This window comes from Choloepus didactylus, chromosome 6, assembly GCF_015220235.1.
Source record: "Choloepus didactylus isolate mChoDid1 chromosome 6, mChoDid1.pri, whole genome shotgun sequence".
Taxonomy (NCBI): domain Eukaryota; kingdom Metazoa; phylum Chordata; class Mammalia; order Pilosa; family Megalonychidae; genus Choloepus; species Choloepus didactylus.
Window position 1 is genome coordinate 75,153,585 of NC_051312.1, and position 13,881 is coordinate 75,167,465.

Consider the following 13,881-nt stretch of genomic DNA (forward strand, 5'->3'; position numbering starts at 1 on the left):
CTTTCCCCCATTTAACTACCTTTAAAATTCACCTAAAATCAACTGACCACTGAATTATACTAAATGAAGTAAACAAGATTTTGTTCCAGATAGTCTGCTGACCTTATCTTTTCTTATGAGCATTTATCTGATGATGGTAATATTACCTATCCCTTACACAACTAAATTTGGGCTTAATCACTTTCATATTTATTTATATGTAAAGATTTGATCGAGATTCCCACCCCACCAAATGTATCACAGTGAAATATCCATCATATATAGTTAATACCACAGATAAAAATGATTTCTGATGTTATGCTACTAAAACGCCACCCTTTCTAGAAAAGCAGATTCAGTACTATGCTGGAAAAAGATATCTTTACTTTTCTTCACTGCTCTCACTTCAATGCTTCTCTATCAATTTATTCTCACCTGTCTCTGGATGAAATTATGTGCATATCCCATAGATCCTGGGGCATTCTCAGGTATTACTATTCATTTCAGGTGTTAAAACTCCAGAACAACCTAAAATCAAATCTTTAAACCCTTCCAATTTAAGAATTCTTCCCTCGGCTCCCCCTACTCAGTGCCCAATTTATGTCTGACTCAGGCTCAGAAACTGGTATAAGAAGGGAGGCAGAAAGGGATGGTCAGCCTCTACAGGAACACCCCCTATTAATATGAGCCTGCCTTTACCTACCAAGCTGTAATTGGCTCCACTAGTGCTATAGGTGAAAAACGGACAAGAGGTAAGCAACAGAGAAGGCTGTACTTGAGTAGAGATCCAGTCATCTTTCAGGCATGAGTCAGACACCTGTCTATGTCCTTCCTATTCCAGAGCTCTCACAATGAACTCTGAGGGTTTCTCAGATATCTTTTTTTGTCCTGGATTGGGGTAGGGAGCAGGAATGCATCTCTCTCTTAGTTTAGTTTGAGTTTCCCAGAGGGCAGAGCATGAGACAATGATGTGGTTGTAAGTAGTTCATTGGTAGATGATCCCGGGAATGAGGAGTGAAGAAGTCGGGAGGATGAGAGAGACAAGGAGGAAAAGGCAATACAAGGGGTGTGTGGAAAAGTTCCCTGTCAGAGCATTAGTGGCTTGAGTCCACTGGGAAGTGTAGGAAGCACAGAGACTGACTTCCAAAATTGTTCTTATAAAGGTCCAGAGAGGAATGTTTCTGCATTAAACATCTGTATGTAAAATTCAAATTTACATCAAGTTTGACCTCCTATTCCCCAAGGTACCTAAAAGCATGTATATAGATTATCAGAACAATATACATATCAATGAACATATATTGAATGCATAAAGATAAGGTTGCCTTTTACCTGAAGTTTAGTACTGTAATTAGAAAAACTCGGAACTTGCCTTTACCTACAAGACAATTTGTTACATTATACTCCCGAACAGTGATTGAATGAAAGTTACAGAACTATGCACAAACACCTAGATAGAAACCAAAGAATAAATACTCCACTTAAGAATTGACAGAATCCTTAAAGACTAGATTTGTTTGTGTGACTTGAACTGCTTAATATCCCCTTGAGAATGTGATAATGATTCATGATGATTTTGAATCCACATTACAATCTCAAGAATCTTCACAGATATATCCTCACAGGCAATAGCTATAAAATCACAGTGACTTTGGATTTGTTACTGAAAGATGAAAAGTTCTTATTCTAAGAGGTTAAGATTTTGGGTATTGTGAATGAATCTGACATATTCCATTTCATCTACTATTTTAGAACACTATACCTTCGAAGGATTGTTCTGTACTCCCAAGCCATAGATGGGAAATAGGGAAGATGTTAATAAACAACCAGTTAGTAAGGAACTTTAGCTGATTTACTCTGTTTCCACAGTCTTTTTCATGTGAACGAACAGGCATAATCCAAGTTACTAGAATTCCTTGTTTACCTACTCTTAACACCAGAAAGTCATGAAGTGTATCAACACTATACAAAGTCAGTACTCAGCTATGCTACTAATAAATCCCCAAGCTTTGGGATGCTTTGGAGATCTGTTGCTAGTAAACATTTTTCAAGAAAAACTCACATTTTTTTAATGGGTCTTAATGCTCTGCTGTCATGGGCAACAAAACACATTGGCAAGGCTGAGAATATAAAGTCAGAGAATTTGAAGATGAGGGTCACCTGTATACTAGCTGGGTGATCCTGAGCAAATTTCTTAACTTTTTATGGAACAGTTTATTCAACTGGACATTATGAAAAAAAATTGCACTGCAGGGACAGGATTCATTCCATTGGGCTTAACAGCTAATGCCAAACTTCGGGTCATCCTCTTCGTCATCATCCTATGCATCTACCTGGTGACTGTATATGGCAATCTTAGCACAATCATTCTTATCAGAATCTCTTCTCAGCTCCATCATCCTATGTATTTATTCCTGAGCCACTTGGCTTTTGCTGACATAGACTATTCATCATCTGTCACTCCCAATGTGCTTGTAAACTTCCTGGTGGAGAGCAACACAATCTCCTATTCTGGATGTGCCATCCAGCTTGGTTCTGCCATCTTCTTTGGGACAGCTGAGGGCTTCCCTCTGGCAGTTATGGCATATGATCACTTTGTGGCAATCTGCAACCCACTGCTTTATTCAACCAAAATGTCCACACAAATCTGTGTCCAGTTACTCTCTGTGGCTTATGTAGGTGGTTTTCTCAATGCTTCAATTTATACTATTTCCTTCTTCTCTTTATTCTTCTGTGGACGAAATCAAGTCAATCACTTTTTCTGTGATTTTGATCCTTTAGTTAAACCTTCCTGTTCTGATATTAGTATTCCCGCAGTTGTTCCCTCATTTTCTGCTGGATCCATCATTGTGATCACAGTGTTTGTCATAGCTGTTTCCTACGCCTACATCCTCATCACCATCCTGAAGATGCACTCTTCCGAGAGACTCCACAAGGCCTTCTCCACCTGCACCTCCCACCTCACTGCAGTCACTCTGTTCTATGGGACAATTACATTCATTTATGTGATGCCCAAATCCAGCTACTCAACTGACCAGAAGAAGGTGGTGTCTGTGTTCTACATGGTGGTGATCCCCATGTTGAACCCTCTCATCTACAGTCTCAGGAATAATGAGATTAAGGGCACTCTGAAAAAGAGCTTTGTAGAAAAACACTTTCTTAAGGAAACGTTCAATTTTATTGGGTTTGTTGTAATAGTATAATATGAACATACAAAAAAAATTGAGTTCCTGTGGTCACGATACATCCATATATTATTATACAGTTTGAAGCTTCTAAAAAACAGAATGTGGGTTTTCCAATATAAAATAATAAATCAGAAGGTGACAGGGAGATACCTTACTGAAATTAATTTATCATTAAAAAAACAGAAATTACTTTACATGATGTGCAGGTTTAGATATATAATGCCCCCTAAAAAGCCATGTTCTTTAATGCAATATTGTGGTGATTTATTATTCTGTTGATTAGGGTGGAAGCTTTGATTGAATTAATATCATGGAGGTGTGGACCCTGTGCACTCAGGGTGGGTCTTAATTAGATCACTGGAGTCCTTTAAAAAGAGCCGACGGAGACCCAAAATGAGTACTGACGCCTAGAGATGCTTGCAGATGTGGACAGAAGGATGTTTGGAGAAGCTAAGCTAAAAGCTCAAGCCCAGAATTTGTCCTGGAGAAGCTATGAGAGGATTCCCAGGTGCTTAGAAAGAAAGCCACTGGAATCAGAAGTTGAAAGCAAAAAACTGGGAGCAAAAGACCAGCAGATGCCAGCCACGTGCCTTCCCAGCTAACAGAGGTGTTCTGGACACCATCAGCTGTTCTTCACTGAAGGTATCCTCTTGTTGATGTCTTAGTTTGGACAGTTTTATGGCCTTTACCCCCTTTAAAAAAGCCAATCCATTTCTGGTATTTTGAATAATGGTAGCTGTAGCAAACCAGAACACATGAAAAAATATTTAATTTGCTGAAAATCTGTTTAAACTTGTATTTATATATTATTTGAAAATTAGTTCTCTGCCCTAAGTTAAGTTACTGTACTTTTACAGCTTTCAGAGTGTGTGCATTTTCATCAACTACTTATCCTGTGGTAACCCTGGTAACTACAGATATAACAAGATACATTCTGAGTGGAAAAGACAAAATGTAACAGAGGAGAGAAACTAAGATGGCGGCTAGGTGAGACAGGGCAAAAAAACACCTCCGTGAAAAACACTAGATAAAAACCAGAAAGTGACCCAGAATACTGGTTACAGCGATGTGCCAGCTGGACGAGGTCTGCTAGTATCACAGGGGCCGTATACTTGGTGAAAACGAGAGTCTGCATTCTGAAACGAGTGAGTAAGCTGGCTGGAAGACCCGCAGCCGCACAGCATTGTGGGGAAGCCAGGGCTTGGCATTTGGAGACCGACTGGCTCTTTAAAAAAAAAAAAAAAGGGAAAAACCCAGGAGCGGCTGCAGTTACGGGAGTGGGAACCACGCAGCAAAACACAGCAAGAGGGGGCTGGGCTGGCCTCTCGGTGTCTGGCCTGGAGGATAGCCCGCTGCAGATACCTTTGGGGCCGGGGGAATGGAGGGGAGAGCCGGAAGCTGAAAGAAACACTGCAGCTAGCAGCTGGCTCCCCGGAGGGCTGGATAAACTCCTGCCCGGGGCTGTGCCCACAGCCCAGAGCCCTGCCAGTTGTCCCGGAGCTGGGAAGGAGGAACTGTGCGAGGAGGGGGATGTTGAGACGCCCCGTTTGGCCATCTTTGCATCAGGCTGAGAGCACCGCTGCACAGCCTGGCGGCCCGGGGCTTCCCTTGAGGGACGGCATGCACTTGTGATGTAGCACGGCATTCCCTCGGCAGAGCTCCTAGAGGATCGCGGCTGGGAGGGGGGACCCGCTCGGAGAACCCAGGGACACTATGTGAAGTCCAGTGGTTTGTGGGACAGCAAGAGAGAGGGTCTGGGGCTGAAATGAAATGAAGGCTTAGACTCTTGCAGCGGCCTTGAATCGCCAGGAACCTGGGGGATTTGAATATTAAAGCTGCCCTTCCTCCCTGGCCACCGTACACACGCCCCACATTCAGGGTGGACGGCTCCAGCAACACACCCAAACTGAGTTCTCCAACTGAACCCCACAAGAATCATTTCCCCATACACTGTGGGAACAAGGTTGAGAATTGACTTGAGGGGTATAGGTGACTCACAGACGCCATCTGCTGGTGAGTTAGAGAAAGTGTATGTTATCAAACTGTGTTTTTGAAAAATTAGATTGGTATCTTTTTTTACAACTTGAAAGAACCCTATCAAGCAAAGCAAATGCCAAGAGGCCAAAAACAACAGAAAATCTTAATGCATATGATAAAACCAGATGATATGGAGAATCCAACTCCAAACACACAAATCAAGATATTGGAAGAGACTCAGTACTTGGCAGAATTAATCAAAGAACTACAATCGAGGAATGAAAACATGGCAAAGGATTTAAAGGACACCAAGAAGACCATGGCCCAGGATATAAGCAACATAATGAAGACCCTAGAAGAGCATAAAGAAGGCATTGCAAGAGTAAATAAAAAAATAGAAGATCTTATGGACATAAAATAAACTGTTGGCCAAATTAAAAAGACTCTGGATATTCACAATACAAGGTTAGAGGACGTTGAACAACGTCTCAGTGTCCTAAAAGTCCACAGAACAGAAAATGAAAGAACAAAAGAAAGAATGGAGAAAAAAATTGAAAAAATCAAAATGGATCTCAGGGATATGATAGATAAAATAAAACATCCAAACTTAAGACTCATTGGTGTCCCAGAAGGGGAAGAGAAGGGTAAAGGTCTAGAAAGAGTATTCAAAGAAATTGTTGGGGAAAACTTCCCCAACCTTCTACACAATATAAATACACAAAGTATAAATGCCCAGCAAACACCAAATAGAATAAATCCAAATAAACCCACTCCAAGACATATTCTGATCAGACTCTCAAATACTGAAGAGAAGGAGCAAGTTCTGAAAGCAGCAAGAGAAAAGCAATTCACCATATACAAAGGAAACAACATAAGACTAAATTGTGACTATTCAGCGGCCACCATGGAGGCGAGAAGGCAGTGGCATGACATATTTAAAATTCTGAGAGAGAAAAATTTCCAACCAAGAATACTTTATCCAGCAAAACTCTCCTTCAGATTTGAGGGAGAGCTTAAATTTTTCACAGACAAACAAATGCTGAGAGATTTTGCCAATAAAAGACCTGCCCCACTTCAGATTCTAAAGGGAGCCCTACCAACAGAGAAACAAAGAAAGGAGAAAGACATATAGAGAATTTTAACAGACTTATACAGTACCTTACATCCCAAATCACCAGGACACTCATTTTTCTCTAGTGATCACGGATCTTTCTCCAGAAGGGACCATAAGCTGGGACATAAAACAAGCCTCAATAAATTTAAAAAAATTGAATATACTCAAAGCACATTCTCCAACCACAATGGAATACAAATAGAAGTCAATAATTTTTGAACTGTAACTCCACTATTTACTTCCTACATGATATAAAATACACAAACTCTAATGACAAATCAGTGGTTTTGAATTCAATGTAAAATATGTAATTTTAGACAACTATATAAAGGTGGGGGAATGGAGGAGTATAGGAACATAGTTTATGTGTCCTATTGAAATGAAGGTGGTATCAAAAAAAAAACAAGATTGTTATGGATTTAAGAGGTTAATTTTAAGCCCCACAGTAAACACAAAGAAATTATCAGAGAATATAACCATAGAGATGAAAAGTAGAGTATGGGTTAAGAGAAATGGGGGAAGGGGCAATGGGGAATTAATAAATGAGTGTAGGGTTGCTGTTTGAGGTGAAGGGAAATTTCTAGTAATGGATGGTGGGAAAGAGCATTACAACATTCTAAATGTGATTAATCCCACTAATGGAAGGCTAGGGAGGGGGTGGAATGGGAAGATTTAGGCTGTATATATGTTTCCACAATTGAAAAAAAAAAAAAAGTCTAAATAGATGACAATTGAATGCCAAGGATGAACCTGGATGGGATTGGGGGATGGAGGACAGGAGGTTCAAAGGGATACAGTTGAGACATAAGGAAAAGGAAATATAGAATGTAAGCTTTGTATCATTGTTGAATCTCTTGTACTTCTTAGCTGCGCTTAATGGGATTGCATAAAAGAATGTTCTTATTCATGGGAAGTGTATATGTGAATTATAGTGTTTGCTCAAGGGTGTGTGCAGCTAGCTCTCATATGTTCAGAAGACAGAGCAATAGATGATGGATGATAGGGAGGGAGAGAAAGAAATAGCGATGTGACAGCATGTTAAAGTTGGTGGATTAGGCTATCGGGGGAGGGGGGTCAAGGTATGATGGAATTCTGTGTATGGGGTTAGTATTGTTTTTGCAACTGTTACTATAACTCTGAATTTATTTCAAAATAAAAAAAATAATAGAGAGACATATAGGGAAAAAATATATACCTATTGCAAACTATATACTACAGTTAGTAGTATTTTAACATTCTTTCACCAACAGTCACAAATATACTATATCAAAATTTAAAAAAATGTAACAGAATAAAATTAATGCAGATTGTCTGCCTATAGAAAGTTTATCTGCTGATAATGAACTTTCTGGACCCATAAAATTTTGGCCTGTGTTTTTAGTCTCTGACTCTAATCTGGATATAGGAGTTCTCAACAGAAGAAGAAGATGAGACTCAATGTTGATACTGTGAATTCTTAATTTGGGTTAGAGAAGTTGACTTCCTCTATGAGAATGAGTAAGTTTCTTGAATTCCTCATGAACTGAGATCCTGCCAGAGGAGAAGATCCAATTTTATATCAACACTTGTTATGATTTTTTTGGTCACCCCCAATGAAGAAAAGCAAGCAACAATTTCTAGAAGGAGAATCCAACTCATTGGATGACATTGGGATGATGAATAACAAGCCCAGAGGTGACTTGTTCAAGATCAAGCTACCTTTTGGCAGAAAAGTTCAAGAGAATGGACTGTTTCTCCTGTGAAATTGTAACTTGTTCGAGATAGGCTCATTGACTGCTACGTTGAGAACTACCACAATTTGCATCCTTTTTTGCAAGCAAAAATATGTACCATTCGGCATTATCCATTTCATTTATTCATTTGTTCTTTCAGTCATTAAAAAATTATATTATCTCTATTATTCCAGGCTCTTTTCTAGGCAATTAGAAATATTTGACAAAAAGAAATATCTGCCCTTATGAAATTTATCTTCTAGCATGGGAGACAGACAATAAAACTAAGAAAAGTGATACAGAGGATTAGGAAGTGGTAAGTGCAATGCCTAAAGACAAAGCAGGATAGAGTGACGGAGATTGATGTACTAGGTACAGGGAATGGTCAGTGTGGGTCTCACTGAGTAAGTAATATATGACCAAAGGATTGCAGGAGGTGAGGACCCTTCATATTGACAATTGGACTACTTGCACACATTTGTGCCAGTCAAGTCTTCCACTCATATAAGTAGAATTTACCTTTGAGGCTCTGTTATACAATGACAAGTTTTGAAATTTTAACCAACTTCTGTCATGAGAACAACTAAAAAGAAATGATGCAATGTAAATATATCTTAAAATCACTTTAGAGCTTACAGGACAAGGAGGAAACACCTCGCCACAAAGTCTGAGTATCTAGAGAGGTGAGCAGAACATGCAAAAATGCTTTTGCATTGAGCAATAGGAAAATCAGAAGAATCAGCCATCAACTAGGAACTCGTATTTCACGTTCGTTTGGGGAGAGGGAAACAGATGTCAAATCCTAGGTATTGTGTGCATAAGAATTCTGAATAGTATATCTCACGATGCCCTCAGGACAAGGGGAAGACTCAATTAAGCAAGACCTTGTACAGATTTGCACTATTGGAGGTTTAGGAATCTCAAGCCTTGAACTTGGATTAAGGTGAAAAACAGATTGTGCTTCAGATTGACTAGAATAGAGAAACAACATGACTGCAGGAAGTTCTTCTTCCCAGGCCTTTAGTTTTCCTACCAAGAATTATTCAAATACAGTTACCAACACTTAATGAATAATAATGACCAGCACAACAGGGAAAAATTAGACGAAATATGGGACCCAGTAGAAACAACTGTTGACAGAAACAGAACCAAAAGATTTAAGATATGGGAATTAACAGACAAATAATAATATTACTGTATTTAAAGGAATAAACCATAACTTGAAATAAGTACAATTTATAGAAAATAAAAAATATAACCCATTATTTAGGAAAAGTAACTAATCAGTTTCATCACTGAAAATTTCCCTGTGCCAGCAAATTTTCTCAAGGCATTTCTATTTTCTCTTAATTGGTTACTATAAGGATATATCAATACTCCTCATTTCCATCTAGGTAATTAATACAGTTCTGCTTAAAATAATTACTTTTGTTTTGTTTTCATTAGAACTTAACCAGATGACTCGAAAATAATTTTTTTTCCAAATGGCCTGGGTACCCATAAAATATTTCTTTCACCGTATGTCTATCAGATATCAAAAATTATGTTAAAGAAAACAGTATTTAAGAAAGTAAGGAATAGGTCCAAATATAGATAATAGTCCAGTGGAGTAGACTAGAGAAACTAGGTCCAGAGCCATACTTTGATAGTTATTCTATTTATGGCAAAGGCTGCACTATATTTTCAAATTTCAAAAGGTTTGGAAGAAAAGATACTAACCTCACGCTATATGCAGAAATATTTCTAAGTGAATTATAGTCCAGAATACTGACAAAAAACAATAAATCATTAAAGGTACTCTAGAAGAAAAATATCACTGATAATGAGATAGTTAAATATATCTGTGGTAGTTTGAAGCTGTTATGTACCCCAGAAAAGGCCATGTTCTTTTTATCCATTCCTGTGGGTGCTGTCCTATTGGGACCTTTTGATTTGGTTTTTCCTTTCTTCTTCTTTATTTTTTTATTGTGGAATATAATATATTTACATAGAAGTAATAACTACCCCAGTGCAATTTAACAAGTAGTTAGCAAATTTCAAAGAATGTTATGGGTTACAGTTCCACAATTTCTGTTATTTTCTTAATTGTGAAATATAACTTATGTGCAAAAAGGTGATACTTTCAAAGCTCAATTTAACAAGTAGATATATAGGAAATTTCCAAGAATGTTGTGGGTTACAGTACCATAGTTTCAGTTATTTCCTTATTGTGAAGTATAACATATATACAAAAAGGTGATAACTTTCAAATTACAATTTAACAAGTAGCTATACAGCAAATTGCAAAGAATGTTATGGGTTACAGCTCCACTGTTTCAGTTCTTTCCTTCTAGCAATTTTAATAACCTAGCAACTATGAAAAAGAAAATTATATAGCGACTCAGTATTCATAATCCTTTGTTAAATTATATCTTGTCTGTTGCTACTACTTCCCCTAGTTTAATGAGTTTACTGATCTTCAGGGATGTCTAAGCAGTGATCACCCTAACTTGTTCATGTTGGAAAGGGGTTTCAACATTATGGGAGAAGGGGACGCAACTGGTTGATTTTCTTGAAGAGGCTGTTGCCTCTGAGTTTGAGGACTTAGTTGACATAGGAACTCTCTGGAGGATTTAAGATTCTAAAGAACAAACTTGATGTGTGAAACTTTTATAGAGCCCTCAGATAGGGAATCAGGTATTCTTTAGGGTTTTCGGGACTACTGTTGAGTTGGGCTTACCATACTGTGGCCATTTGGGATATCTCGCTGAAGCTTGCATAGGAGTTACTTCCAGGACAGCCTCTCGACTCTATTTGAAATCTCTTAGCCACTGAAACCTTAGTTTGTTGCCTTTCTTTTCCCCCTTTTGGTCAAAAAGGCATTCTCAACCCCTCAATGCCAGGGTCAGGCTCATTTCTGGAATCTGTGTCTCACATTGCCAGGGAATCTCACTCACCTGGGAGTCCTGTCCCACATTGGGGGGATGGTGATGAATTTATTTCCAGAGTTGGGCTTAGAGAGAACAAGTCTACATTTGAGCAACAAAAGAGGTTCTCTAGAGGTGACTTCTAGGCATAATTATAGGTGGGCTTAGCCTCCCCTTTACAACCATAAGTTTCACAAGAGCAAGTCTCAAGATCGAGGACTTGGTTTATGAAGTAGGGATTCCTAATTTCACATAGCATATGTTTTATTCATGATAATCAATCAATATCTCACATTGTCATCACTCAAGTTGTACAATCCACACCACTCTCCATTTTAAACAATTCTCATGACCCCAAACACCTCATAGCTCTTTTCAGCCCTTTATTATTTGTCCCTAGTATTTGTGTGGTACTAGTAAGGTTTTCCTACAATTATACTCCATGGTATGCAATAGGTAGATTTTGCCATTTACCACTGTTGTCAACTATCTGTACCAGCGTCATAACTTTAAAGTATATTATGCAAGAAGTATATTTGTAGTGCTGATCTGTGGGATACATGACTTTAAACAACCCCATCAATCCTGTTTGCCTTCAATGCAGCTCTAATACTTATAATGCCTTTAACAAAGAATCATCACCCCTATCTGCTCCCATACCTTTAAATTCACCCTCATCACTTCTGGGAAGATGGCAGATTAGGAGAGGCAGAGGAAAATTCTCCTCCATGAAAAACAGTAGATGAAGGACAGAATGCTGCTGGGGAAAGGCAGTTGGAGCCAGCTTATGAGTGCAGAAGGGGGCAGCGTTCCATACCCTTGCACCCTTCTCAGCAGTTGGCTGGAGGGATAACCCTTCACAGCTCCACAGTCAAGAGCTCCTGTTTGGGAACTTGGGATTCAGTGGGCTTGTGACCACAACCATTTCTCCTCCACAGAAGCCTGCAGTCTGCATAGCTGAGAGGTAAGGGTGCCTCACGGAAGTGCCAGGAGCCCCATCTCCACCAATGCAAGGGACTCACAGGCAAATGTTGGACAGGGACTGAGGTGCATTTGAGCTGGAAGGTGAGACACGCAACTCTACAGAGCCAGAGTAGTCAACCCGCAGTCCCAGGAAATGCAGGGACCACTGTGCCTTGGAGCGGACTCCCCGATCTCCTCCCACAGGGCAGGCAGTCCCCAGTGCACATGGAGAATTGGTGTGCTGACTGGGATTTCCCACCCAGTTTGGACCCTGCTCAGTGTATACACGAAGTTGGGGGAGAACTGGCTTGAGGGTAAAAGGTGGCTCAAGAGTGCCATCTACTGGTAGGACAGGGAAAGTGCACTCCACCAAGCTGTAGATCTGCCAAATTACAGATAAATTTTCAAATAATCCTGCATATCCTAAAATAACCTTATTAAGATGACCAAATGCCATGAGGGCAACAACAGAAAACCGTAAAGTATATGAAGAAACTTGAGAGTCAGAACAGCATATTTGAATATGCAGAGGAAAGAATTAGCAAACTTGAGGACAGAACTATGGAATGTGAAAGCACAAAAGAAAAAATGGTGGAAAACACAGAAAAATTTGAAATCGATCTCAGTGAAATGATGGACTACATGAAGTGCACAAATGTAAAAATAATTGGTGTTCCAGAAGGTGAAGAATAAAGGGCTAGGAAGAATACTCAAAGACATTGTAGGGGGAAAACTCTCAATGCTCTTAAATGATATAAATAGACAAATAAAGATCCCCAATGAACCTCAAATCCACACATCCAAATAAACCCATCCCAAGACATATTTTGATCACACTGTCAAATGCTGAAGAGGAGAATGTTCTGAAAGCATCAAGAGAAAAGTGATTCACCACATACAAAGCAAGCAATATAAGTCTAAATATTGACTACTCAGCGGGCACCATGGAGGTGAGAAGGCAGTGGTATGACATATTCAAAGTACAGAAGGAGAAAAATTGCCAGATAAGAATTCTTTATCCAGGAAAGCTTTCCTTCAAAATTGAAGGAGAGTTTAAAATATTCAAAGACAAACAAATGCTGAGAGAATATGTTAACAACAGACCTTCCCTGCAAGAAATAAAGAAAGGGAGCTCTACTGGCTACACAAAAAAAATAAAGAAAAAATAGGTCTGTAGAAGGGCACAGAACTGAAGAGTATGAGTAAGGGTAACTTAAGGGAAATAAAGAGAGAAAGACGGAAAAAATAGATCTGACAACTAAAACCAAAGGATAAGATGCCTGATTCAAGAACTGCCTTCACAGTAATAACACTGAATGGGAATGGATTAAACTCCCAAATTAAAAGCTATAGATTGGAAAAATTGGTTTAAAAGCATGAACCATCAATATGCTGTTTATAACACACTCATCTTAGACCCAGTGATGCAAAGAGATTGAAAGTGAAACAAAGGGAAAAAATATTCCACACAAGCTACAGCCAAAAGAAAGCAGGGGAATCAACACTAATTTTAGTTAAATAAACATTAACTGCAAAGATGTCATAAGACACAAAGAAGGACACTATATACTAATAAAAGGGGCAATTCACCAAGAAGAAATAACAATCAAATATTTATAAACTCAGTCAAGGATCTCCAAGTTACATGAGACAAACATTGACTAAACTGAAGGGAACAATAGACATTTCTACAATAATAGTGGGAGACTTCAATACACCACTCTTTCCTAGAGACAGATCAACCAGATAGAGAACCAATAAGGAAATTCAGAACCTAAAAAAAATGTGATAAATGAATTGGACTCCAACATATACAGAACATTACATCCAAATCACCAGTACACATACATTCTTCTCTAGTGCTCATAGAACTTTCTCCAGGATATATCATATGCTGTGGCATAAAACTAGCCTCAATAAATTTAGAAAATTGAAATCATTCAAAGCATATTCTCTGACCACAATGGAAAGCAACTAGAAGTCAATTACCATCACAGATCTAGAACATGCAGAAATACCTGGAGGTAAAACAACACACCCCT

At 38.8% G+C, this 13,881-nt stretch overlaps 1 protein-coding gene across 1 annotated transcript; it reads left to right on the plus strand.

The window, feature by feature from the left end:
* The first annotated feature begins 2,207 nt into the window (after positions 1 to 2,207).
* Positions 2,208 to 3,182, plus strand: LOC119536980 (olfactory receptor 502-like). The gene has a single exon (XM_037839619.1). The coding sequence runs from the start codon at positions 2,211 to 2,213 to the stop codon at positions 3,180 to 3,182; it is 972 nt and encodes a 323-aa protein (XP_037695547.1). The 5' UTR covers positions 2,208 to 2,210.
* The last annotated feature ends 10,699 nt before the right edge of the window (positions 3,183 to 13,881 follow it).

Bases quoted from the DNA above. Each gene is read 5' to 3' on its own strand.
- LOC119536980 (XM_037839619.1), top strand. From the start codon at position 2,211: ATGAAAAAAAATTGCACTGCAGGGACAGGATTCATTCCATTGGGCTTA.